The sequence below is a fragment of the Mobula birostris genome, chromosome 11, assembly GCF_030028105.1.
Source record: "Mobula birostris isolate sMobBir1 chromosome 11, sMobBir1.hap1, whole genome shotgun sequence".
NCBI classification, from domain to species: Eukaryota; Metazoa; Chordata; class Chondrichthyes; order Myliobatiformes; family Myliobatidae; genus Mobula; species Mobula birostris.
The window spans coordinates 13,616,945-13,644,886 of NC_092380.1; the positions used below are offsets into that span (position 1 = coordinate 13,616,945).

Sequence of the window (27,942 nt, forward strand, 5' to 3'; positions counted from 1 at the left end):
CACCAGCCTCTTCTCAAGGGTAGTCAGAGATGTGTAAACGCCGGAATTAGAAGGTGCGGTGGGTGGCAGGAGTGCGTGCCGACAGATGACAGATGAAACTCGGTGAGGCGGGGAGGGTTCTGCCTCCTTCCTTTCCAGTCCTGATGAAGGGTCTCGACCCGAAACGGCGACTGTTTATTTCCCTGCCTGTCCTGCTGAGTTCCTCCGGCATTGTGTGTGTGTGTCGATCCAGAATGAGCAGGTCAGGTGGAAGAGACGAGCACAGTAGCTACATTTTGAAGGGCATCAGGACAAGCACTTGGATGGGGAATTAATGCTGGCAAGGGGATTTAGCAAGAAGGTCGGCAGGAACGCGGTGGGCCGAGCGGCCTCCCCTGCTGTACAGCGCCGTGGCTGCAAAACGTAATGTGGTCAGGACCCAAGCTGATGACAAAGCGGTCTGGTGGGCAATGCTGGGTCGCCAGCCCTACCCTGCCCTGCTCTCACCAGTTCGCAGGAGCGTCCCGCCGACTCACTCTCTCCGCCTCCTGCGTGTCTGTAAACCACTTCCCCGCGGGACATGTGACCGAGCTCGTCAGTAGGGAGAATCTTCTTCTTGTGCTGTTGCTATCACCGCTCCGGACTCATGCGGCGGCGGAGGCATGGCTGAGAACCGGCTCGATCCCTACACCCTCTGCCTCTTCGACGTGGACGGGACCCTCACCCCGGCCCGGCAGGTAAGCATCGTGGCTGCGGCGGCCGCTGGGAAAGACCGAGTAGGGTTTCACGCTGCAGCGCAAGACGGAACCGCGGGAGGAGGTTCACTATCTCAGCCCAGGTATTCTGTTCGGATCCGGCGTCTGGTCTTCCACCGAGTCAGTTCGTCCTGTGTACCGATTCACACCCAGCCCCACTCTGCCGTACACCAGAAAATCTGCAGATGCTGGAAATCCAAAGCAACACACACAAAACGCCGGGGGAACTCTTTCCAGTCCTGATGAAAGGTCTCGGCAAGAAACGCCGACTGTGTACGCTTTTCTACCTGGTCTGCTGAGTTCCTCCAGCGTTTTGTGTGTCCCGCTGTCCCACCACCGGGCGACACAGACACTTAGGACGAGGTTAGAATTCTTATCCTTCGTCATCGGTTGCTAACCTGACCTCACCGCTGTCCATTGCTCCCGTCTGAACCGTTCCATCGTAAACTTTACTATTTCCCTCCGAGTTCCCCACAAACTCGTTCTCTTCTCCCCCAATACCTATCCCCCTCCCAAACATGCCCCCATCATTTGGCCAAAATTTTTTTAAACAAATTACCCCCCCCCCCCTCCACCAACCACTCGCCAACTTTCAACTTCTGTGTCCCAGTGTGGAAGTTTGACCAGGGTACTCGCATGGGATGTTTTGATGTGTATACCTCGGTACAAGTCACTGTCTGCCATGGGCTCGGCTTCATTGATCACTGACAAAGTGAGGAGTCCAGGTTGTCGTTGAGTGAGTCATTGGTTAGATGTTTCCTTAAAGTTATTATGACCAGGGGATAGTAATGGGCTGTGTTCCCACTACCTATTAAATGCTCGCAATGACGTGACTCAAATAGCCTCTGACATCCAAGTCCAGCTCCTGTCCTTCAAATGTGGCTCACAGAACAGTTTCTACTGACAGGAGAAGGAGCTAAGGCACCTTCGGGCAGACGGGGCTCGTCAGCCGTGGTTGGCAGCTCATCTAGGAGAAGGAAAACTCTGGTCTCAAACCTTCACTGCCTTGTGGCTATACCCACTCATGGGGAAGGCTTTGGGAGTAAATCCCGAGGGAAAAATCGGGAGCTGGCGTCCCTAAGGCAGTCCAACGTTGAGTCTAATGCTGACTGGCGACTCCTGCGACACCACTGGTGCCAAACTGTATCGGTCTCTGCCGTTCTCTTGGGTTCATCAGATGCATGGAGGACAGTACATAGAAATCTACAGCACGTTACAGGCCCTTCGGCCCACAATGTTGTGCCTATCATATAGCCTACTCTAGAAATTGCCTGGAATTTCCCTACCTCTCTATGTTTCTAAGCGCCATGTACCTATCTAAGAGTCTCTTAAACGACCCTATTGTATCCACCTCTACCACCGTTGCTGGCAGTGAATTCCACGTACCCACCACTCTCTGTGTGAAAAACTTACCTCTGACATACCCCTTGTACCTATTTCCAAGCACCTTAAAACCATACCCCCTCGTGTTAGCCATTTCAGCCCTGGGAAAAAGCCTCTGGCTATCCACACGATCAATGCCCCTCACCATCTTATACACGTCTATCAGGTCACCTTTCATCCTCTGTCACTCCAAGGAGAAAAAAGCCAACTTCACTCAACCTATTCTCATAAGGCATGCTCTCCAATCCAGGCAGCATCCTTGTAAATCTAGTAGCTCGGCTACCTCCTCCGACTCCATGCACACAAAGAGGGGGAGTTTGCTGCATGGGCAACAGCTTGCACTGCCCCAGCTTCTGTATCACATAGACAGCTGGGGTGCCACGTTCATGGTCAACCCCAACCGACGGAGAGCCTCATTGGTTAGACCAGAGTCAGGACACCTTGATGGTGAGTGAAGGAGGCCAGGGGTAGACTGCCAGTTTCTTGAACGGACCTCTTGTTATTATCAGACTCCCAAATGGACCTCATGTGTAAGAATATGGAGTTTTGACCACACAATCTACCTCATTTATTATTTTGCACATCATTGTTTACCTGAACCTTCTCTGTAGCTGTTTCCACTTCATCCTACATTCTGATTGGTTCAGGGTGGAAGTACAAGAGCCTGAAGTCCCACACTCAATGCCTTAGGAACAGCTTCTTTCCCTCCACCATCAGATTTCTCAACAGTTCATCAAATTAATTCCTCATTTGCACTATTTATTTTTTATTGTAACATAAAACATCAAATTTCATGACCAAAGTTGGTGATAATAAATCTAATCCTGGTTTTGTTTTACCTTGTTCTGCCTCAGTGCACTGTGTAAATGATTTGGTGGTCAGTATGCAAGACGAGCTTTTCACTGATCTTGGCACGGTAGCTTAGTGGTTAGCGCAACGCCTTACAGTACGAGCAACCAGGGTCAAATTCCCGCCACTGCCGGTAAGGATTTATACGTTCTCCCTGTGAATGCGTGGGTTTCCTCCGGGTGCTCTGATTCCCTCCCACAGTCGTAGCTGGACGTACCAGTTGGCAGGTTAATTAGTCATTGTAAATTGTCTCGTGGTTAAATTGGGGATTGCTGGGCAGCCCAGCTCATAAATAAAAATGTGCCAATAATAAAGCCATACCAATTCAGGTTGTCGCCTGACAGTTCACTCAAAGCCTCAAAATAAGAAACGTGTGGATTATGCACGCGGTGGCAAAGCTGGTAGAACGGCTGCCTTGCAGCACCAGCATCCCAGGCTCAATCCTGACCTCTGGCACTCTCTGTGTGGAGATCACTCATACTCCCTGAGGAAACAAGAGAACCTATTGGGATCCCAGATAGGAGTGTGGGTTAGTGAGTTAATTGGTTACTGTAAATTGCCCCTAGTATGGGGAATTGTTATAGGTGGGTTTAGGACATGTACGTTTAGCAGTCGACTTTGGCTACCAGTCTTCAGATCTGAATATGGATTGTGGATTTAATTTGGAGTGCAGCTCTGAACAATGAGTTCCTCAGAACTGTGAATCCTGGTCCAGACAATGCTGATTCAAGCTCATTTGGATGTACAGTATGTGGTGTGGATGTGAATCAGGAGGTGTGAAGGTTGTATGCAGTTTCAAAGAAAACATTGTCTGTATACTGTGAATATGGAGTTGTCCTTTGATGTTTGGCACATAAAATATGGAGCCCATGTTGGGCCAGCAGACCTTTCGACCGAAAGCATCTCCATATGATGCCTGCCGTACCTTACTTAGTTGAATAAAGAAGCTGCTTTGTATCTACCAGTCATTTTCTCTGGTGACTTTGTTCACGCAACGAGAATCTGGGGGAGTTGAGAGGAATGGGGTGAGAATAGGTTTCAGGGAAAATGAGTGAGGAATAGGATTGTCCTATGAACCAGCATAGACGCTTTGGACTTTCTGTGTCTATATGGAACTTGTAAAGTACTTCACGTACCGATGCTGGGGAAGGCAGCAATATTGGTATAAATTATTTATGGGTTGCCATAGGAGTCAAGTAATCGCTCTAACCAGCATCTACAGGAAGTGTACCCTGGTGCTGGTCTGGCTGAGGATCACAAGGTTACAATGTCAGGGTTAATGTAGTCTCCTGGTAGACTACATTAGAACAGAGGATTGCCCAGGTCTCTTCCCCCATCTGGTAAGCTATGGATGAACCAGGAGGTACGTCGTCTGCTGAAGGCTAGACCCGTGGCATTCAAGTCTGGCAATCCAGAAAACCAGGTATGATTTACAAGGGGCTATTTCAAGGGTGAAGAGACAATTTTGAACGAGGTTGGAGGCGACTTCGGATGTACGACAACTCTGGAAGGGTTTGCAAGACATTACTTCCTACAAAGCAAAACCCAATAACATGAATGGCAGCGATGCTTCACTACCAGGTGAACTCAATGTCTTCTATGCCGGCTTTGAAAGGGAGACTCAGTGGTGAAGATCCCTCCTGCACCTGATCACGCTGTGATCTCTGTCTCAGAGGCCGATTTTGGGCTGTCTTTGAAGAGAGTGAACCCTTGCAAAGCGGAAGGTCCCGATGGAGTACCTGGTAAGCCTCTGAAAACCTGTGCCAACCAACTGGCGGAAGTATTCAAGGACATTTTCAACCTCTTACTGCTATGGGTGGAATTTCCCACTTGCTTCAAAAAGGCAACAATTATACCAGTGCCTAAAAAAAAATGTGAGCTGCCTTAATGACTATTGCCTGGTAGCACTCATATCTACAGTGATGAAATACTTTGAGAGGTTGGTCTTAACTAGACTCAGCAAGGACCTGGACCCATTGCAATTTGCCTATCGCCACAATAGGTCAATGACAGACACAATCTCAATGGCTCTTCATATGGCTTAAGACCACCTGGACAACACAAACACCTATGTCAGCATGCTGTTTATCAACTATAGTTCAGCATTTAATACCATCATTCCCACAATTCCAAATGAGAAGTTGCAGAACCTGGGCCTCTGTACCTCCCTCTGCAATTGGATCCTCAACTTCCTAACTGGAAGACCACAATCTGTGCAGAACGGTGATAACATCTCCTCCTCACTGACGATCAACACTGGTGCACCTCAGGGGTGTGTGCTTAGCCACTGCTCTACTCTATATACCCATGACTGTGTGGCTAGGCATAGCTCAAATACCATCTATAAATTTGCTGATGATATAACCATTGCTGGTAGAATCTCAGATGGTGACAAGGAGGTGTACAGGAGCAAGGTATGACAACTAGTGGAGTGGTGTCGCAGCAACAATCTGGCACTCGATGTCAGTAAGATGAAAGAGCTGATTGTGGACTTCAGGAAGGGTAAGACAAAGGAACACATACCAATCGTCATAGAGGGATCAGAAATGGAGAGAGTGAGCAGATTCAAGTTCCTGGATGTCAAAATATCTGAGAATCTAACCTGGTCCCAACATATAGATGCAGTTATAAAGAAGACAAGACAATGGCTATACTTCATTAGGAGTTTGAAGAGATTTGGTATGTCAACAAAAACACTCAAAAACTTCTATAGATGTACTGTGGAGAGCATTCTGACAGGCTGCAACACTGGCTAGTATGGGGTGGGGGGCTACTGCACAGGACTGAAAGAAGCTGCAGAGGGTTGTAAATTTAGTCGGTTCCATCTTGGCTACTAGCCTACAAAGTACCCAGGGCATCTTCAAGGAGTGGTGTCTCAGAGAGACAGCGTCCATTATTAAGGATCTCCAGCACCCAAGACATGCCTTTTTCTCATTGTTACCATCAGGTAGGAGGTACAGAAGCCTGAAGGCTCACACTCAGCGATTCAGGAACAACTTCTTCCCCTCTACCATCCAATTCCTAAATGGACATTGAACCCTTGGACACTACCTCACTTTTTTAATATGTATTATTTCTGTTTTTTTTGCATGATTTTTTAATCTATTCAATATACATATACTGTAATTGATTTACTTATTTATTATTTTGTTTTTTTCCTTCTATATTATGTATTGCATTGAACTGCTGCTGCTAAGTTGACAAATTTCACGACACATGCCAGTGATAATAAACCTGATTCTGATTATGTTCAGGATAAAGAATCCACTGTACTGATATCGAAGGCATTCTGGGTGTATGGGACAGGTTTGCAGCAGGCTCATCGAGTGAGCCTTGTGTTGTAATATGGAGGGAGGGAGGGGTGATGACAAAGGGGATGGAGTGGGGGGGCAAGAGGAAGAAAACTCAGTGGGATGGAGTAAATGGGTCAGAGTGGAAGGATAGTTACAGGGAGTTAAAAGGCAAAAGTTTAAGGGTAACATGAGGGGGAACTTCTTTACTCAGAGAGTGGTAGCTGTGTGGAACGAGCCTCCAGTAGAAGTGGTTGAGGCAGGTTCGATGTTGTTTAAAGTTAAATTGCATAGATATGTGGACAGGAAAGGAATGGAGGGTTATGGGCTGAGTGCAGGTCGGTGGGACTAGGTGAGAGTAAGAGTTCGGCACAGACTAGAAGGGCCGAGATGGCCTGTTTCAGTGCTGTAATTGTTATATAGTTATATGATAGTGAGTGTGTGGCTGAGAGAGAAGAGCACAATCACTCTGAAAGCAGGGAAAAGGTTTCTGAATGATTCATGAACCCATGAACACTCCCTTATTTTTTTGTACTCTATTTTTGTAATTTAAAGATAGCTATGTCTTTGCGTTGTAATGCTGTTGCGAAAGAACGAATTTCAGATCATGAACTCGAGAGTCTGCAGATGCTGGAGGAATTCAGCAACAGCTACAAATGGCACGTCATGTGTCAATGATAGTAAATGTGATTCTTTGAGTGAAGACAGATATCAGGGAAGTGGGAGGGGCAGAGAGAGGAAAGAGACGAGATGGACACAGAGAAGAAGAGTTAGAATAGAGAGGGGGGCGGGGAGGGAGAGAATGAACTTGCACCTCTGATTTTATGAGGTCAGACTCGGGAGAGGAGCAGGAGGCAGAGAAATTCTGCTCTTGCGCAAGGTCACACTGCAGCTTCTCCGCGACTCAGTCTGCAGTAAACACCAGACTTCGGTGCCTGGGTAATTGTGTTTGTGACGCTTCCCTGCACTGGCAACACCTGTTATCTTGCCCACTTCCCTCGCTTTACCTCCTGAAGACCAGCCAAGCACCATTATCCGCAGGGACAGGGGAAGGTCCAGTGAAGTGAAGGGGGCAAGTGATACTCCTCATCCCTGCACCCCACCAATGCCTCCTGGGGTCCGGGGGGGGGGGTGGTAAAGGTTGATTGGGGCAGCACACTATTAGTTCAGTACGGTGGAGCCAGTGGAAGATGAAGGCACATCACAATGGCAGAGAAGGTGGAGGAAGCTGCAGCAGAGAGGGTCCCCAGTTGCCTTGCGCTCCATGTCACTGGACCCTGACCCTGATCTGTCAAAGGCCAAGTGGGGGCTGCCCGGACATCAGCCTCCCCACATTAACTAAAGTCAAGCGCAAGTGATCTCCGCTTTGGGAATAATCCACTGGGAGCACGTCGGACCCGACTCGAGTGCTTGCATTAGTAGTTAAGTGTGTAACCAGTAACACTCTGAAGAATTACTATCCAACCAATTCGAGACCTGGTTCGGCAACCGGCACACCAGGTAATATCCGCCACAAGCTCTCTTCCTAATGCTCCGCGCCCCCATTCCCAATCACCAGGCGCCATTCCCTCTGTTTTCATTCAACCAACTCTTCAGAGCCCTGTGCCTTGTGCTACTTTTCAACTTGACCAGTTCACTGGGAAATGAATAATAGTGCAACATGTCAAAATATTAAATCTCTTGGGGACATCCAACAGTTCGGAAAATTAGCTGATCAAACAGCACCAACGTGCTGGATCACTGCCTCCTAGAGTTCCTGGCCATTATCCCTGTGCCATACGTGATGCCCCAGCAATGTATTACAGAGTTGTAAACAGATTGCAAGGCAGCTGGAAATGGTTTAGTGTTGGTAAATATGACACAATCCTCTCTGTACTTGGAAAGGTTGGAAGAGTTTTCTTCCCTAAACCTGAAAACCTACAGGTCAACAGCCCATGAACAAGATCTGGTGGAGCTGGGGCATTGGGCCTCGTGGTCCAGCTCTCCAAGCCCTGGTTAGACCCACCCTGCGGGGTGTCAGCACTTCTCAAAGTTCAAGGTAACTTTATTGTCAAAGTGCTTACATGTCAGCACACACCATCCTGAGGTTCGTGTTCTTGCAGGCGTTCACAGTAGGACAAAGGAATACAAGAGAGTCGGTGAGAAACAACACACAAAGACTGACAAAGAACCACGGTGCAAAAGAAGACAAACAGCAAATACAAACAACAATAAAATGCATAAACAAATAGATAAATAAATATTTTAAAATTTTAAAAAAATCAGAGAACATGAGTTATAGAGGCCTTGAAAGTGAGTCTGTAGGTTGTGGAATCCATCCATTTCCCCCCTACCCTCTTCCCCCCCTACCCTCTTCCCCCTACCCTCTTCCCCCCCACCCTCTTCCCCCACCCTCTTCCCCCCTACCCTCTTCCCCCTCACCCTCTTCCCCTTACCCTCTTCCCCCTCCCCTTTCTCCCCTCCCCACTTCCCCCCTTCCCCCCACCCTCTTCCCCTACCCTCTCTCCCCTACCCTCTCTCCCCCACCCTCTATCCCACCCCGTCTCTCTCCCCCACTCTCCCTCTCACACCTTCACCCCCTCTCCCCCCTCTCTCTCTGCCCTCCCTCCCCTCTCTCTGTCCTCCCTCCCCTCTCTCTCGTATCTACCCTCTCTCTCCTCTCTACCCCCCTCTCCACCCCACTCTATCGCTCCTCACCCCTCTCCCCTCCCTCCCCTCCTTCTGCCCTCCCTCCCCTCTCTCTTGTATCTACCCCCCTCTCCTCCCTACCCTACTCTATCGCTCCTCTCTCCCACACACCCCTCTCCCCCTCTCCCCCTCTCCCCTCCTCACTCCCCCTTCCAATCCTCCTCCCACATACATAAACCCTTGGGTCAGGGGCTTGGACTGCAATCCCCAGCCCAGGAACAGAGACCGAGAGGTTATGTGTCGCAGAGAAACCTTTGTCCGACAAGCATTCTCCCCAGTCTGTTACCCTCCTCCCCAGATTCCCCGTACAAGGCACTTCCTCCTCACCCTGGTTCACCTCCTCCTCCCCCCCGTCCACCGTCCCTCCACTGGTCCATTCCCCGTTCTCACTCTCTTCCCTGCTCTGCTTGCAGAAGATCGCTCCTGAGCTGGACGCGTTTTTGCAGGGGCTGAGGAAGAAGGTGAAGATTGGCGTTGTGGGAGGCTCAGATTACGCCAAGATAGCAGAGCAACTGGGGGAAGGAGAAGAAGGTGAGGCGCCGGTTGTAAGTGGGGGAAGGGGGTGAGTAGACAAGCCTGTTAACCACCGCGGACAGTGGGGCAGCCACAGATCCCTCCCGACAATCCCGTTAGCACTCAGAGAGGCAGGAGCTCCCCACTCCTTGGCGGAACGTCCATTGTTCCTTCCCGCCCCGCCGTTCTCACCCTTCTCCCCTTCTGTTCTGCCACTGCAGTCGTTCAGAAGTTCGATTACGTCTTTGCTGAAAATGGGACTGTCCAGTACAGGGACGGGAAGTTCGTCACAAAGGAGGTGGGTGAGCGGCTTGGGGGGGTGGGGTGCAATGCTTTTCCGCGGAGCTGGGACCTCTCTTACGGCCGGGGGGGGGGGAGGTTTATTATTCTCACATGTACTGAGTTTCAGTGGAAAAACTTTGTTGTACGTGTCAGCACATCAGTGCGTCGAGACAGTACGGGGGAAAAGCATTTGCAGAATACAAATTACAGTTTTTAGATTATGAGGACACGCGGTCCTCTTTTATTGTCATTTAGTAATGCATGCATTAAGAAATGATACAATGTTCCTCTGGTGTGATATTACAAAACACAGGACAGACCAAGACTGAAAAACTAACAAAATCACATAATTATAACATATAGTTACAACAGTGCAACAATACCATAACTTGATGAAGAACAGGCCATGGCACAGTAAAAAAGTTCAAAGTTTCTCAAATGTCCCACATCTCACGCTGATGGGAGAAGGAAGAAAACTCTCCCTGCCATGCCTGACCACAGTCTGACTCTGAGTCGTCCGAAAACTTCGAGCTCTGATCAGCCCTCCGACACTGAGTACTGAGCATCATCTCTGCTGAACGTTTCAATCTCAGCCCCGGTTGTCAGCAGCAGGCAAAGTCGTGGATTTTGGGGCCTACTCTCCAGAGATTCTCGATCACACAGTAACAACAGCAGCGAACCGGGCATTTCAGAAATTTCTCCAGATGTTCCTCTGTGCTTTCACGTCTGTCTCCATCAAATCAGAATTGTCCACGGCCCCTATTTAACAGATACGATATCATTTCACCGGAGAGCTGCGTCGCGCTGCCATCTTCTCTTCCCACTTACAGAGGAAGTAAGGTTCAAGGCCGTGACACGCTACACTAGGGTCAAGTGTCTGTTTTATCACACAAGAGGTGTGCTCAATAGTCTCACGGCCCTTCCATGAACTCAGGCAGTCACAGAGAAAGCATGCAAACTCCACATAGACAGCACCCAAGGTCAGCATTTAATTGGGGTTGGGGTTGGGGTTGGGTTTGGAGCCGTGCTCCAGCCTGATGTTAGCCGCTTTCAGGCTTTTTGTATGGGAGAGGGGGGAGGAGAGATAGTCCGGGGTGGACGGGGCCTTAGACTATTCTAGCTACTTGGCTTGGGCAGCAGGAGGTGTTGACAGGGTCCGTGGAAGGGAGGCTGGTGGAGGAGAGTTAGGGAGAGTGAAGCTGCTGGTAGAATCATGAGGTTGTTCAGTAGGGTTACAGGCTCACAGAGTCCACACCAACCGTCAACCACGTAGTTACGATCATCCTATTACCAATCCCATCTTATTCTCCCCACATTCCCATAATCCCAGCCCCCCCCCCCCCCACTCCCCTGTCCAGTTTCTACTCTTCACCTACACAGTCGGGGCAACTTTTAATGTCCAATTAATCTTCCAACCCGGACAACTTTGGGATAGAAGAGTTCTTGAGGCAACACTTCTTGTCAGTGGTGGGGAGGGCTTTGCCTGTGACGGACTGGGCTGTTTCCACCACTTCCTATAAACGATTCCATCCCCGGGCATTGGTGTTTCCATACCTGGCCGCGATTCAACCGATTAGGAGACTCTCTGCTGTGCATCTACAGAAGTTTGTCAAAGTTTTTGGTGACTTGCCAAATCTACGCAAACATTTAAGAAAGTTGAGGCGGTGTGATGCAGCTCGCGTGCTGGTCCCATACATCCAGCATCCAACTAGAAGATCAGGTAGACTGAAGCACGTCTGTTATCAAGTTCCAGCAGCCGTCGACGTGCGACTGTTCCTATTTTCACCTGTATTTAAGTAGTTGTAGGCAACCTTGGCGATGGGGCTGGAGTCATGTATGGGCCAGAGGAAAACGAAATGGACTGCACATGATCAAGGTTGGAATGGTGGAAGTCTGGCCTGATGACTGAAAGAGGGTTGAGACGCTGGAGGGGAGTTAGTGGGTAACTGAGGATGAGGGAGGGGGAGGAGAGAGTGGAAATGGGGTGGGGAAAACAAGAAGTTAGGGACATGAGAGGAGGAAAGGAGAGGGAGATGAAGGATCTCGGCAGGTGGCAGGAGCAACTTCACCAGGACATCATCAAGTCATAGAAAACTTACAGCACTGAAGGAGGCCCTTTGGCCCATCTAGTCTGTGCCGAACCATTTAAACTGCTTACTTCCATCGATTTGCACCCAGACCAGAGCCCTCCGTTCCCCTCCCATCCGTGTACCTAATGAAACTCTTCATAAATGTTGAAATCAAAGACACATCATTCCAAAACTTTCACCACCCTCTGAGTGAAGACATTTTCCCTCGTTGTCCCTCTTAAGTGTTTGGCCTTTCACCCTTAACCCATGACCTCTGCTTAGCTGGCGATCTCTGATCCTGTCGAGGGCAGAAGGTTGGACGGGAAAGCCGGGTGCAGGGATCTGGGAATGGGGAGAGGTAGATGTCGTTCAGAGTGAGAGGGCTGAGCAGCCAAACTTGGAACAATCTCCATCCACGTGCAGAGTCCTTGGGAAAGATTCAGAAAACTGGGAGGTTGGAATGCGTTGGAGGTGAAGTGGTGAGTTTTCAGCAAGGCCGGACTTGGTTCATCCTGTGCTAATTGATGCATCCCTCCCCTTCCTTTTTCCTACCCTGTCCCTTCCCACCTCCTCCCCTCCCACTCCTGCCTGTCCCTTTCCTCTTTCACTTCTGTTCCTCCCTCCCCTTCCTCTTCCCTCCTCTTCCCTCCTCTTCTCTCCCTTCCAACCCTCCTCTTTCTCTCCATCCTATCCAATTCTGTCTCATTCCCCCTCCCGTCCCTTCCTTACCATCCCCACCACCACTCTCCCCTTCCTCATCCTCCCCGGGCTGTCCCCTCACCACCTCCTTCCCACCTGTCACCCTCTCTGGTTCCGAGCCCACCTTTCCCTGACCCTCCTCTCTCTTTTCTCCCCCCCTGACCGATGTCCCTTCCTGCCTTCCCCACACCCCCTCCTCTCCTGCTCTCAATACAAATCCCATTTTGCTCTTGCCTCCCTCACCTCCCTACCCCCTCCCGTACCTCGCCCACATTTCCCTCATCCCCTCTCCCCCGCCCTCGCCCTGCTCTGTTGTTACCCCTCAGGCCATCCAGAACTACCTGGGCGAGGAGCTACTCCAGGAGCTGATTAACTTCTGCCTCAGCTACATGTCTGACATCCGACTACCCCGCAAAAGGTAAGGAGACTGCACTCACCCTTCTCATGCCGGGTCTGGCTCAGGCATGGCTGGGGGGTGGGGGGTAATTGCTAGCCTGAGTATGTGGGCTGTACAGTAGAAGGTGGGTAGATGGAGAGTGGGGGACGGCGAGTGGCTCGGGGATTAATGGGGGTAAATTGCAAAGGGCTAGAAGAACCATGGACCCGACTCCAGCCTGCCGAACGTTCTGACCTCAAATGTCAACCATCCCTCTGTCGCCACAGAGTTCCTCCAGCAGTCTGCTTTTGTTTTCATGACCCTATTACAGCCCCAGCGACCCAGGTTCAATTCCCACCGTTGTCTGTTTTCCCCGTAACCTCCCACATTCCAAAGACGTACGGGTTATTAGGTTAGTTGGTCACAGGGGTGTAAATGGGTGGCACAGGCTCGATGGGCCAAAGGGCCTCTTACAGTAGTGTATCCCTAAATAAAATTAAATTACATTTAAAAAATCCTTACAATATACAAAGTGGTCTTTCAGCCATTGAATCTATCCTAGCCCACGGAGCAAGTTCAAAGTAAATTTATTATCAATGTATGTATACGTCACCTTAAGATTCATTTCCTTGCAGGCATTTAAAAGGAAATAAAGAAAACCAATAGTATTTAAGAAAATCTGTGCATAAGTAGACAAAGAATAACAAACAATGGATGTGCAAAAGAAGACAAACTATACAAATAAAAAAAAATAATACTGAGGACGTGAGAATATTCATTGCCCTCTGCCTTGATATTTTTTCCCCCATAGAAGGTGGTGCATCTCTGGAATTCTTTGCCTCAGAGTGTTGTGGAGGCTGGATCATTGAGGGGGGGGATATTTAATTTGGGGGTAGATACATTTTTGAAAGACTAGGGGCTTTGGGAAACCAGCACAGAGTAGATATTGAGGCCTATGGAGGGGCAGTGGTGGGAATTGAACCTGCGTCGCTGGTACTGTAAATTGTTGTGGTAATCCTGCATTTTATTCTTCCCACACTCTGATCCACTCCTCCCTCCCTCCCACCACCTCCAGATTCTACCACTCAGCCACCCACTAGGGACAGCTTACAGTGTCCTGTTCAGCACTCGCATCTTTGATAAGTGTGTGCCAGAGCCCCAGGGGGAAATCACAGGCAGAGCATGCAAACTCCACGCGGACAGCACTCGAGGTTGGGATCGAACCCACGTCTCTGCCCAGGGCAATACTAAGCGCGGGGGAATGGGAGTGATGGGATCGGTCGGAAGGCTGGCTTAGACTTAGTGAGACAGAGAGCCTCCATCAATGCCCCAAGGAGACGTAACATGAACCACTGTGTTGCAGGGGCACCTTCATTGAGTTTCGAAACGGCATGTTGAACGTCTGTCCCATTGGCAGGAGCTGTTCCTTAGCAGAGCGACTCGAGTTCTCCCAGATTGACAAGGTAACTGGAGGGTGCTGGGGGTGGAGGGAATAGTGCGATCACACAACAACTCACTCCCGTGCTGTCCTTGAGGAGGGGGACATCTTTCCACAAGGTTCTGGTCCTTCCACTAGATCAGAGGTCCTGAACCTGGGGGGGGTCACACCTCCTCGGTTCATGGTAGAAGTCAATAATATTAAAAAAAAAAAGTTGGGAACCCCTGTGCTAGATCATCGCTGACATCTTCAACATCTCCTTGGAATAAACATCTGTTGTTCCCAGTCCTGTTTTGGAACAGCTCTGGTCCCTCGACTTAAGATGGTTAATGCTAGTCCAGAAGACATTCCTGGGTCTAGTGGCAGATGCAAGAGACCGCAGATGCTGGAACCTGGAGCAACAAAATCTCGGCGGGTCGGGCAGAATCTGTGGAAGGAAGTGAACTGTTGACACTTCGAGCCCAAATGTCGGCAGTTCCTTTCCCCCCACAGACGCTCCTCGACCTGCCGAGTTCCTCCAGCAGGCTGATTAGGCTCCTTTGTGGGAAGGGAGGGTGTCCCACCGCAAAGGAGGAGAAGATCTTAGACCCATGTTCTCTGGAATTTAGAAAAATGAGGGTGGACCCCATTAAAACATAAGATCCTGAAGGGGCTTGATATGATAAATTTTACAATTTTTATCAACATCAGTAGACCTGACCCTGATTCTGAGATGTTTCCATTAGTGGGAGAACCTCCATCGAGGAGACAGAGTTATAAAATGAGAGAGTGGTCATTTAAGACTGGGATGTGTCGGAATTTCATCTCACAGGGAGCGGTGATTCTCTGGAATTCTGTAACTTGGACATGGTCGTTAGAGGTGTTTATAGAGGAAGTAACCCATTTTTGAAAAGATTTAGGCATCACGGCAGCCTGGCGGTTAGTGTAATCGTTTTACAGCGGCAACAATCACCAATCGGTGTTCAATTCCCGCCTCTGCCTGTAAGGGGTTTGTACGTTCTCCCCGTGACTGCGTGGGTTTCCTCCAGGTGCTCCGGTTTCCTCCCACAGTCCAAAGATGTACAGGTTAGGGTTAGTAAGTTGCGGGCAGGCTACGCTGACACGGGAACCATGACAACACTTGCGCCCTACCCCCCCCCCCAGCACAATCCTCAGACAGTGTTGGTCATTGACACAAACAACACAGTTCACTGTATTCTTCGGTGTCTGGCGTGCATGTGTCAAAGCTAATCTGTCTTTATTTCTGATTGAGAACAGAGGCCAGCAGAGATCAGCCATGATCATGTTGAGTGGAGGGACAGGGGGAGAGGGTGCCACGTTGTCACAGGTCCTGTGTCCTTGGTCGACAATAACAGAATGTTGGGGATTCAGCTGTCTTTAAACAGCTCAGTCAGATTGGCCTTCAGTGAGGATACTCAAGACTATCTACTCCTAGGAAAGTCCAAGCCACCGTATACAACTCTGAGGTTCACTTCCTGGCAGGCATTTAAAGGAAAATAAATCCAATTTATGAAAAAAAAACTATAGATAAACAAAGACTGATGAGCAACCAATGTGCAAAAGTTGACAAGTTGTGCAAATTTTTAAAAAATACTGAGAACCTAAGTTTAGAATCCTTGAAAGTGAATCTGAAGGTTGTGGAATCAGTTCAGTGTTGGGGTGGGCGAAATTATCCATGTTGGTTCAGGAGCCTGGTGGTTGAAGGGGGTAACTGTTCCTGAACCTGGTGGTGTGGGATCTAAGGCTCCTGTACTTCTTGCTAGATGGTGGTACAGGCAAATAGGTTAGAGGCTTTTAAGAGACTTTTGGATAGGCAGATGGATGTGAGGAAGATGGAGGGATATGGACATTGTGTAGGTAGGAAGGATTAGTGTTTGGGTGTTTTAATTGCTTTGACACAACATTGTGGGGCGAATTGCTTGTTCCTGTGCCATACAGTTCTATGTTTTATGCTCCTCAGTCTCCTACACTCTCAAGGAATAAAGTCCCAACCTACTCTTTTTAGATGGACCCTATACAGATTACAGAGGAGGAGGTGTTTGCTGTCCTGATCAGGGTGGATAAATCCCCAGGGCCTGACAAGGTGTTCCCTCGGACCCTACAGGAGGCAAAGGCAGAAAGTGCCGGGGTCCGAGCAGAGATGGTCAAGAAGGGAGGTTGGTCAAGAAGGTTCAGTCGCTCGGCATTCAAGATGAAGTGGTAAATTAGATTAGGCATTGGCTTTGTGGGAGAAGCCGAAGAGTGGTTGTAGGTGGTTGCCACTCTTACGAGAGGCCTGGGACTGGTGGAGTGCCACAGGGATCGGTGCTGGGTCCGTTGCTGTTTGTCATCTATATCAACAATCTGGGTAATGTGGTTAATTAGATCAGCAAATTTGCAGACGACACCAAGACTGGGGGTGCAGTGGACAGCGAGGAAGACCATCATGGCTTGCAACGGTATCTGGACCAACTGGAAAAATGGGCTGACAAATGGCAGACGAAGTTTAATGCAGACAAGTGCGAGGTGTTGCAACAACCAGGGTTGGTCTTACACAGTGAACGGTGGGGCACTGAGGAGTGTGGTAGAAGAAAGGATTCTGGGAATACAGATCCATGATTTCTTGAAAGTGCTGTCACAAGTAGATAGAGCCATAAAGAAAGCTTCTGGCACATTGGCCTTCATAAATCGAAGTACTGAGTACAGGAGATGGGATGTTATCTCTGTTCTAAATGGAAGTCCCTCTATCCAGAGGCGGTGTCATCAGGTTTTAGACTCCCCCACCATAGGAAAAATCCTCTCCACATCCACTCTTCACCAAGGCCTTTCAACGTTCGATAGACTTCAATGAGATCCCGTCTCATTCTTCTGAATTCCAGTGAGTACAGACCCAGAGCCCTCAAATACTTTTCATATGACAAGCCATTTATTCCTGGAATCATTTTCATGAACCTCCTTTGAACCCTCTCCAATGTCAGCGCATCCTTTCTCAGATAAGGGGCCCAAAACTGCTCACAGTACTCCAAGTGAGGCCTCACCAGTGCCTTACAAAGCCTCAGCATTGCAGCCTGACCTCCAGCATTTTGTGTGTGCTGCTGCAGATTTCCAGCATCTGCAGAATCTCGTGTCTCTTCTAAATGGAATTCTGAATATTACAGAGAAATTCTTTAAATAGAACAGACTGGGGAAAAGTATTGCTCTTGGATTGGCTGAGGATATTGGAAACAGTTCTTGCTGCCCTCTGTTACTGTCAGAACCATACCAGGAAGGTCCTGTGGAATGGAAGCTGCAGGAAGAGATTTCCATCGCATTCGGTTCAAAAGAGTTGCATTTTTGCTTTATTGCAACCACAGCGGTGCAGCCAGTCGAGCTGCTGCCTTGGCTGCAATGCCCTGGGTTCAATCCCGACCTCCGGCACCACGAAGTGCTCCACTTTCCTCTGCCTCTCCAAAAAAAACAAAACATGCAGGTTGGTGGGTTAAGTTGCTTCTGTAAATTGGCCCCAGCGTGTAGGTAAGTGGCAGGATCTGTGGGAACGAGGGGAAAAGAGGATTAGTGCGAATGGGTGTGCGACGGTCAGCATGGATTAGGTGGGCCGAAGGGCCTGTTTACAAGCCGTAGGACTGTGTGACCACTACGTCGTCACCTGAATTAGCAGCCCTGTTCTCTTCTCCACCTCGCCCTGAATTCCCTCCTCACGGAGCAGCCGGGCCCCAAGGGGCTGAATGGCCTCTCCCCGGCTCTCCTTGAGTCAGTTGTGTGTCACCGGACCCAAGTCGTCCCACAGTGAATTAGAGGTTCCAGGTTCAAATCCCACTCCCCAGCGCAGGGTGATGGACGTACCATTGTCTGTTAAAAGCCAAACCAAGGTCTCTCCTGCCTGCTCCCTCCACTAGACACAAAAGATCCCTCACTGTCACCTCAAAGACAAGTGGTAGAGTTACTCTCGTTTTCCAGGACAACATTTTTTGCAGGTTTTTTTTAACAAAAGCACATTGTTGTTTGTGCACTCTTGCTGTGCATAACTGGCTGCCACACTTCACGGGCACCCCATTGGCTAGGAGGGGCTTTGGGAGTTCCTGAGGCTGGGAGGGAAGGTGGACCCACCTTTCCTTGGGTGGGGGGGGTGGGGGGTGCCAGACACGCACTGATCGGGGGCTTCGCTAATCTTCGCCTTTCTTCCGCCAAAGACAGAGAAGATCAGAGAGAAGTTTGTGGCGGCTTTGCAGAAGGAGTTCGCTGGCAAAGGACTGAACTGTACCAGAGGCAAGTAAGCCAGAAGTGTGTCTTATCTGGCTGTGTGTCTGACTCTGTGTGGGTGTGTGTGTGTATGATGTTATATCGTGTGTGTGTGTGTGCACGTAGGTAGTTGGGGTACAAGGTCCATAGTGTTCCTGGACTGTGCCTGGCTTCTCTTCAATCAGTTAGTTCAGGCAGTCAATGCTCCGGAAAAGGGATGAACTTTGTTCTGTCAAGAGCCACCACCCATCACCCGCCCCCCGCACCGGCCAATCGCGGTAAAATCACAGCGCTGCTTCTGAATTCCCTCCCCCCCCCCCCGCCTCCCTCTCCCCCACTGCCTCCCCTCCCCCCTCTCCCCCCACCTCCCCTCTCCCCCCCTGGGGTGAAACAGGGAGACTCGTTACAGGTAAATGAGCAAGCTACAGCCACGAAGAGAGACGGGCAGATAAGCTGATTATCGGTAATCAGTTTAGTATGGTCACATGTACTGAGATACAGCAAGAAGCTTTTGCTTTCAGTGGCTGCAGACATAAATATGTCAAGCTAGTTAAAAAGGAAACCAGGATGCAGAACAGAGTGTTACAGTTACAGAGAGAGAGCAGTACAGGCTGACAATAAGGGGCAAGCGCCATAACGAGGTAGAGAGGGGGGCCAAGGTTTCATCCTTGATACGAGGGGTCGTTCAGTGGTAGGATAGAAGCTGTCCTTAAGCCCGATGGTTACCTGCTTTCAGGTTTTTGTATGGGAGAGTGGAGAAGAGGGAATGCCTGGGGTGGGAGGGGTCTTGCTTTCCCGAGGCAGGAGAAGTGCAGGCAGGGTCCATTGAAGGGAGGCTGGTTTGCAGAACTTGAGCTGTTGGGGTGGAGGCGAGGAGTGTTCCTCTGTTGTACAACGGTGAGGAGTTCTAGGACAGAACGAGGCCAAGGCCTGGGCAGCCTGTCGTGCCGTCGCCCTCACACGAGCAGGGCCCGTCTCTTTTGCCTCACATCCAACAACGTCTCACAGCCTTAGCCCACGGTGAAGCCCGCTGGCCACGCAGCCTCGCTGTCTGCTTCCAGTCCCCGTTGTCCTCGAACCGTCCACCGGAATACGTCCACTCGCAGTGTCTTTATTTCCAGCAGTACACAGAGTGAGGCCATTCGGCCCATTGAACCTGTACCATCTCTTTATAACAAGAACCCAGTCATTCACCGTCCCTGCCCCTTGTTCTTCAATCATCTCACGCCCTGAAGGTCCAGCCGTTGGGAAGAGTGTCCCTGCGTATTATTCTACCCCAAGCCCTTCATGACATCAGACAGACCTTTTACCCTGTCGGTCAGACGGCAAGGCGAGAATGGTTATACGACCGTGGGACCACTCCTGCACTTGTCAGAACACAACCACCTTGCTGGGTTGTTGGCTGCTAAGAGCCAGTTTAGAACTGAGAACATGGAACACCACAGCACAGGAACTGGCCATTCGGCCCACAATGTTGTGCCGATCGGCCAAACAACACCCAAACACTAATCCCTCCTACCTACACCATGTCCCTATCCCTCCATCTTCCTCACACCTATGTGCCTATCCAAACAGCTCTTAAAATAAAAGCCTCTAACGTATTTGCCTCTACAACCATACCAGGCAGCACATTCCAGGCATCCACCACTCTCTGAGTAAAAAACATCCCTCACCTACCCCCTTGAACCTACCCCCCTTACCTTCAATGCGTGCCCTCTGGTATTAGACATCTCTACCCTGGGGCACAGATACACCCTGTCTACTCTATCTATGTCTCTCATAATCTTATAAACCTCTATCAGATCTCCCCTCAGCCTCCGACACTCCAGAGAGAACAACCCAAGTTTATCCAGCTTCTCATGACAGCACATGCCCTCTAAACCAGGCAGCATCCTGGTAAACCTCTTCTGCACCCTCTCGCAAAGCCTGCACATCCTTCCTACAGTGGAGCGACCAGAACTGTACCCAACACCCCAGTTAGTAATTGTACGTCTGTGTGTTCCAGCTTCCATTCCCAGTCTTGTTGGGATGAGAGGATTGGAACTGCGTCTCCTGCCGTGCCCTCGGGAAGGGGTTTGGTGATCTGTGACAGTAATGAAGTGAAACTCTCAGCCACTCTAATCGGCGCAGCACGGGGATCGTCCTGTGTGGAAGCACCACGACTTGCTCCATCCGTGAGCACAGGAAACTGCAGAGCTGTGGGCACGGCCCGGCACATCACAGCCTCCCCTCTATGGACTGTCCATACCTGAGTGAAGCAGCCAGTATAGTCAAAGATCCCACCCACCCTGGCCGTTCTTTCTTCTTACCCCTCCCACCTGGGAGAAGATACAACAGCCTGAACGCACATGCCACCAGGCTCAGGAACAGCTTCTACCCTCTGTTAGAAAACTCTTGAATGGTCCCTTAGTGCAACAGAATGGACTGTCAGCCTCACAATCTACCTCCTTATGACCTTGTGCTTCATTGTCTGCCTGCACGAAACTTTCTCTGTAACTGTTGCACTTTTCTCCAGTATTTTGTATTGCTTTAACTTGTTCTACCTCAATGCACTGTGTAATAATTGATCTGTATGAACAGTATGCAAGATTAGAGTCATCTGATAAGATGATCTTTCATACAGACGCCCAGTCTTCTCCAAGCAGAAGCCCTGGATGAACCAAGAGATCCACAATCTCTATCAGAACATCTCCAATGCCATGTTTTAAGTTTGCTGATGATATCACTGTTGGTGGCCGAATCAAAGGTGGTGCCAAATCAGCTTATAGGAGGGAGGTTGAAAATCCGCAACTCAATGTCAGCAAGACCAAGGAGCTGATTATTGACTTCAGGAGGAGGAAATCGGAGGTCCATGAGCCAGTCCTCATCAGGGGATCAGAGGTGGAGAGGGTCAGCAACTTTAAATTCCTCAGCATTATCTTTCAGAGGACCTGTCTTGGGTCCAGCAAGTAAGGGCTATTTCAAAGAAAGCACAGCAGCACCTCTGCTTTCATAAAAGATCGTGCAGACTCAACGTGTCATCCAAAACTTTGACGAACATCTGTGGATGCGTTGTGAAGAATATATTGACTGGTGGCTTCACGGCTTGCTATGGCAACACCAATGCCCTTGATTGGAAGATCCTACAAAAAGTAGTGGGTATGGCCCAGCCCATCATGGGAAAAGTCCTCCCCGCCATCGAGCACGTCTGCACGGAGCGCTGTCACAGGAAAGCAGATCCATCATCAGAGACCCCCACCATCCAGAACATGCTCTCTTTTCGCCGCTCCCTCAAGAAGATACAGGAGCCTCAGGTCCCACACCAGCAGGTTCAGGAACAATTATTACCCCTCAACAATCAGGCTCTTGAAGCAGATGCCGTGTGCAGTGCTCCTTTGATTCTATTAACTGTGAATGCCCGGGAGAAAATGCATGTCAGGGTAGTAAATGGTGCCGTGTGTAGATGTGGCATAATAAAGCCAATACCAAGATCAAAGCCAAATATGCCAATAAACTTTCCTTGGTCTCCCAGCCGGTACAAGTAGCCTGAGAAGAGTTCATTCGTCATACACGCCGGGAAAGCACGAGATAGTTTTTCCAAATATGCCAATTTGCTGAATGTTACTTACGAAGTTCAACGTTATCTTCAGTGCACCTGCACACCCTTTAAGAGTCTGAGGAAACCTGTGTTTGAAGAGTAAGGAGCAGAGGGCTCTGGTCTGTCCGGTGTGCTGCTGTACCGGCTACCTCCAACAGCATTGAGGAGAACCTCGGCCAAGTCCACCAAATCCACAGGCAAGATAGGGGATCCTTTCCCAGAGCCCAACACCACAGCACCGAGGGAATGGTTATCCCTTGGCCAGACCTCATCAGTCACGGATCCCACACCCAATTCCTGAAAGAGGCACTCTGTTCCCAGCTCTGTCACGGGAAGAGACTGCCAGGCAGGATGCGCTCAAAGCCTCCTTAAGGAAACATAGTATCTGTACCGACCAGGGAACCTCTGACCCCTGGACACTTGGAGAGGAGAAGGTGTGTTAGGACGGTATTGGAAGCCTTGAGTCCATGCCCTGGGAGTGCACAGAAGCCGCATGTAAGTTGGAGACGATGCCTGCCACCTCACAACGTGCCCAGTCACCCCATCAGCTGCCTACTCTGGAAAAGTGTGAAGTGATACACTTCAGCAGGTCAGACTTGAAGACAGAGAGCCAGGCTAATGCAGGATTATTAGCAGTGTGGAGGAGCAGAGAGATTTTGGGGTCCACGTCCATAGCTCCCTCAGAGTTGCCATGCAAGATGATAGGGTAACATAGAAGGGGAATGGTGTGTTGGCCTTCATTAGTCGGGGGATTGAGTTCAAGAGCCGTGAGGTAGTGTTACAGCTCTGTAAAACCCTGGTTAGTGTTGAGCTCAATCTAGTCATCTCATTACAGGAAGGATGTGGAAGCTTTCGAGAAGGTGCAGAGGAGATTTACCAGGACGCTGCCTGGACTAGAGAGCGTGTCTTATGAGGATTGGTTGAGTGAGCTAGGGCTTTTCTCTTTGGGACGAAGGAGGATGAGGGGAGATGATAGAGGGGTGTAATTTGATAAGAGGAATCTGTGTGTTCGTTGTGCACAGATTCAAGGTCCCTAATACCTTTCCCAACAGTCTTTCTCACCTTGCGTGCATGTGGGCCAGGATTTCCCCGGGGTCATGGTGGATATTATGTCTCCTCAAGGAGGCTTTGAGCGCAGCCTTGAAGCTTTTCCTCATCCGGCCTGGGAACGTTTTTCCGTAACGGAACTGGTCACAGATCCGTCAGATGCTGTTGGAGAACCCCAGGCAACTGACTGGCACATTTTGTGGACATACACACTGCGGCCACTGTGTGCCATTGACGGAGGGTGTGACGGTTTAGACTGGCGGATGGAGTCAGGGGCTGCCTTTTCCAGGGCGGCCTGCTGCAGGAGGTGTGTAAAATTAGGATAATGGTAGTAGATAGCAAAGATCTCTTTCCCGTGGCGGGAGCACCTCAACCACGAAAGCAAAGGTTTGTGTAGCTTGTTTAGAGGGGATCTGTATGTGTGGGGGTGCGGGAATTAGTTTTTGTCACTCTGGGGGACTGGAGTCAGGAGCACACTGCCTGAGGGGGTGGTGGACACACAGACTCTCCCAGCATTTAAAAGGCATCTAGTTAAGGATCTGAATCACTGAGGCATATGGCCACAGAGACAATGTGGGTTCATGGGATTGGTGTGGGTAGATACAGGGGGCAGCATGGAGACAACGGGCCAAAGGGTCAGTTTCTGTGATGAAAAATGTCTTTACATGCAATTAGTAGGGGAAACGGGACCTTATCTTTTGCGGGGGGGGGTGGGAGGGGAGAGGTTGGGGAGGTGAGAGAATGTGATACTGGGATGTGGAGTATCTCAAGACTCATAATTGTCCCCCGCCCTGTCCTTCCCTCCCTTCCCCTCCCCCTGTCCCCTCCACCACTCTCTGCCTTACCCCTCTCATTCGCCCCCTTCTCTTGACTTCTGTCCCTACACCACCCTCACTACCCATTCCTCCTCTCCTTTCCCTTTTCCCTTCCCCCTCCTTTCCCTTTCTCTCCCCCTCCTTTCCATTTCTCTCCCCCTGTTCTTTCCCCTCTCCCTCCCTCCTCCCCCACTCTCCCCCCCTCTGCCCCCCCCGTCTCTCCTCTTCCCCCTTCTTACAGGGGGCATGATCAGCTTTGACATCTACCCGGAGGGTTGGGACAAGCGCTACTGCCTGGATATCCTGGAAAAGGACGGAATTAAAACGATCCACTTCTTTGGGAATGAGACCGACCCGGTAAGGTTTCACTGAGGGTCTGGACCTTGACCAGACATCACGGGCTGTGAGGGATTAGTGTGTTGACCACAGATGGGTGGGGGGGGGGTGGTTGGTGAGGGGTTCAGGTTAATGAGAGGTCAAGGGTTGAGAACTCAGGATGAATGGGGATTGGGATTGATAAGGTGTCCGAGGTTGTTGGGCCAAGGGTGGGGAGGTAAGAGGGATGCAGAGAGTTGAGGTTGATGAAGACTCAAGGGTTAAGGCGTCAGGAGGTGCACAGAGGTTGAAGATCGGTGAGAGGTCAAAGGTTGTGGGGTCAGGGAGCATGAGGTCCAGTTGGGGTTGGTAACTTTAGGAGTGTTGACAAAGGGATAGGGGTAGGTTTGGAGGTCAGAAGAATACAAGGGGTTGTGGGTTGATGTGGATCAGGGGTTGACTAGCGGTCAGAGTTGGCATTGACGGACTACCGTGCCTACTAGCTCGGGCAGTTATCAGGCACCATGTGACACTCTAATTGCACTGTCAGAGACCAACATCTCTTCCCCCCATCAACCGTCTCCGGCAACTGACTCCCCATTCATTGGTCTCCCTCATCAACAGACCCACCTATCATGGGCCTTATCATCCTCCCTACCCAACCACCCCTCATTTCTTTCAAGATCTTGAATATAACCAGATGATGAAGAAGGAGGCCAATGGGGCAATGTATTGATGAACAAAGCCATTGATAGGAGAATCCATTGATTGGGGGAAGCCATTGATAAGCAAGGCCATTCACAAGCAGCCCTTTGATAAGTAGAATCCTTGATACACGTGGGACCAATGAGCACATCTGTTGACCACTGTGGCCATAAACAGGACAGGCACTGGGTGACCCATTAACCATTGGAAACCGGGCTGTCCACAGTTAGTTTTTGACTAGTTGCTCACTGGTGAGCCATCTCTTAACAAGTGTTTGCTGGTGGTTTGGCTGCTTCAAGACCGCATGTTGGACCCATCCCACTGAAAAGTTGGCCAAAAATGACATAGGTTGCAACGGGTCATTGTTGGGATGCAGAGCTGGGCTGGATAGTTGTAGATGGAGTTCACTGCAGAGAAGTGTGGAGTGATACACTTTGGAAGGTCGTACCTGAAGGCAGAGTACAGGGTTAATGGTAGGATTCTTAGCAATGTGGAGGAACAGCAGGATCTTGAGGTCCATGTCTGTAGATTCCTCGAAGTTGCCAAGCGAGTTGATAGGGTTGTTAAGAAGGCAAATGGTGTCTTGTCCATCATTAATCGGGGGATAGAGTTCAAGAGTTGTGAGGTAATGTTTCAACTCTGTAAAACTTTGGTTAGACCACACTTGGAGTGTTGTGTTCAGTTTTGGTCGCCTCATTATAGGAAGGATTGGAAGCTTTGGAGAAGGTGCACTGATGATTTACCAGGCTGCTGCCTAAATTAAGAGCATGTCTTATGAGGCTAGGTTGAGCAAGCTAGTGCTTTTTGCCTTGGAGTTGTTACGTACCCCGTAACTGGGTTGCCAAACCAGCAGAAATGGATCACTCAGTTGGAGTCTGGATTACTAGAACTAAGAAAGTTTTATTAAAGAAACAAGCAACACAGTACTCTAATCAAAAGGATAATGAATGCAACAGTTCAGCAATGATAAACATACATGTACACAGAATTAGGATAACAGGATCAATCAAGCTCTATCGTTGTCTGGGGGTAAATGACCAGTTTCAAAGTGACGCAAAGTTCAGTTCAATTCACAGTAATCGCTGCCGTGGCGATGGACAGTGGGGGGGAGGAGAGAGAGAGCAAAACGAATGAATATTCAAGGCTTCCACACACAGACCTCCGCAGTCAGCTTTCGGGCGAGTCCTTTGTGATGTCATCTGAAGTCACCGACCGTGACCCCTCCGTTTCCAGATACGATCGTTTCCCTGCGGTGAACCTGGCGCCCAGGCAAGGGTGGACACACACCAGGTTCCCGCCGACCGTGCCTTTCCACCCTGTGCGTCTCTGGCCTGGTACTTCCCACCGACTTGTGAGAGACGCACCGCTTCCAGGGTCTTGTTACCTCGGGTGTCGTGTGTGTCTGCCTTAGCGAACCTGTCCCTTTTTATCCCCCTGCTGGGGTATCGCCTGTCCATCACTTCAAACAGTTCAGGGTTCAAAGGGGGAGCCGATCTTGGCAGCTCTCCTTCCTTCATTAACATCTCCAAATGCTGCTCCATTGTTTTCCTTATCTCTCTCTCTCCTGAAGACAGGTGGCAGACCAACTGCTGATTCCACTGGTGCCAGCCCAGGCCAGCTACATCTTAATCTATGTGTATTCTTGTCACAGAGTGAAGGAGAATGAGAAGTGACTTGACAAGGTGTTAAGAGACATAGATCGAATGGACAGACAGAGCTTTTTATCCCAGGGTGAAAATGGCTAATATGAAGGGGTATAATTTTAAGGTGATTGGAGGAAAGTATACGGGGGGGGGGGCGCGGAATGCCAGAGGTAGTCTTTCTTCCACAGAGAATGGGGGGTGTGTGGAGTGCACTGCCAGGGTGGTGGTAGAGGAGATATGTTAGGGACATTTAAGAGTCTCTTAGTCACATGGATGGAAAAAAAATGGAGGGTTATGTGGGAGAGAAGGTTAGATTGATCTCAAAGTTGGTTAAAAGGTTGGCACAACAACATGGGCTGAAGAACATGTACTGTGCCGAACCACTCTATTTTCTGTGTAAACATGTACCTTGGGAGGGGAGTGCCGTGTCTGGTGGTTGTTGGTTTTGATGGGGCCGTTACATTGGAGACCCAACACCAGTAAGGTCTACACTGGCAAGGCAGTGAGCCTCCACTCAAGGGAAGCAAAACTAAACAGGAGTTCTAGTTCCATCTGATCACTGACTGAATCATGGACATGTTGGTACTGGACCATAACACTCCCTCTAGTGGAAATCCAGGCTTATCGGGCCTGTCAATGAAAGATGCTTGGATGAGATTATTCTGTGGGGCCCAGGGAAGGAGCGCGCTGAGGAGAGGAAGAGAAATTGACTCCAGTGTCTTTTGCACACAGGGCGGTAATGACCATGAGATCTTTCATGATCCCAGGACAATTGGATACACAGTGGTGTCACCGGAGGATACTGTCAGACTGTGCAAAGAACTCTTCCTGCGCGAATGAGCCACACACTACCTTTCCCAGACCTGGACCCGAAGTTATCTTCTGCAGGACTTCACGGAAATCTGAATGTAGAAACATTCCCCTGTTCTCTGGTGGGGAGAGATGTTAATATCAACTGCGTTTGTGGGATGTGCCTCCGTTACAATTCCATATCAGCAGATGAGGCCAATACTACTTGAATTCTTTGTCATTCACCCTCAGTCTGGTACGGTTGTCATTTTGTGCACACCAGACCCAACTAGAGTTGGGAGCATGTGCTTGCAATGTGCTCTCCAGCACCACCTATTGGCCACTAATCACCACTACACCGTGACTGTTGACATAGCATATCTGAGCAGGGAATGTTGGCACTCCCAACTACAGTGCTGTGTGTCGACAAAAAGCACGGCCCATGATACGGTGACAGATGTGAATTTATTCTCTTTAGTAGGAATGAAAGAAATAAAGAATATTTTTTTAAA

At 49.7% G+C, this 27,942-nt stretch overlaps 1 protein-coding gene across 2 annotated transcripts; it reads left to right on the forward strand.

Annotated features, from left to right (window-relative positions):
- Nucleotides 1-277: 277 nt before the first annotated feature.
- Nucleotides 278-27,942, forward strand: LOC140204838 (phosphomannomutase 1). 2 transcript variants are annotated; one of them, XM_072271696.1, is made up of 8 exons: nt 456-716; nt 9,358-9,475; nt 9,679-9,755; nt 12,834-12,925; nt 14,247-14,346; nt 18,491-18,566; nt 24,220-24,335; nt 27,374-27,942. In XM_072271696.1, the coding sequence occupies exons 1-8, from the start codon at nt 642-644 to the stop codon at nt 27,479-27,481; spliced, it is 762 nt and encodes a 253-aa protein (XP_072127797.1). In that variant the 5' UTR covers nt 456-641; the 3' UTR covers nt 27,482-27,942. The 2 variants fall into 2 exon arrangements, with proteins under 2 accessions (XP_072127798.1, XP_072127797.1); XM_072271697.1 differs by lacking the exons at nt 24,220-24,335; nt 27,374-27,942 and adding an exon at nt 20,545-21,154 and having other exon boundaries at nt 278-716.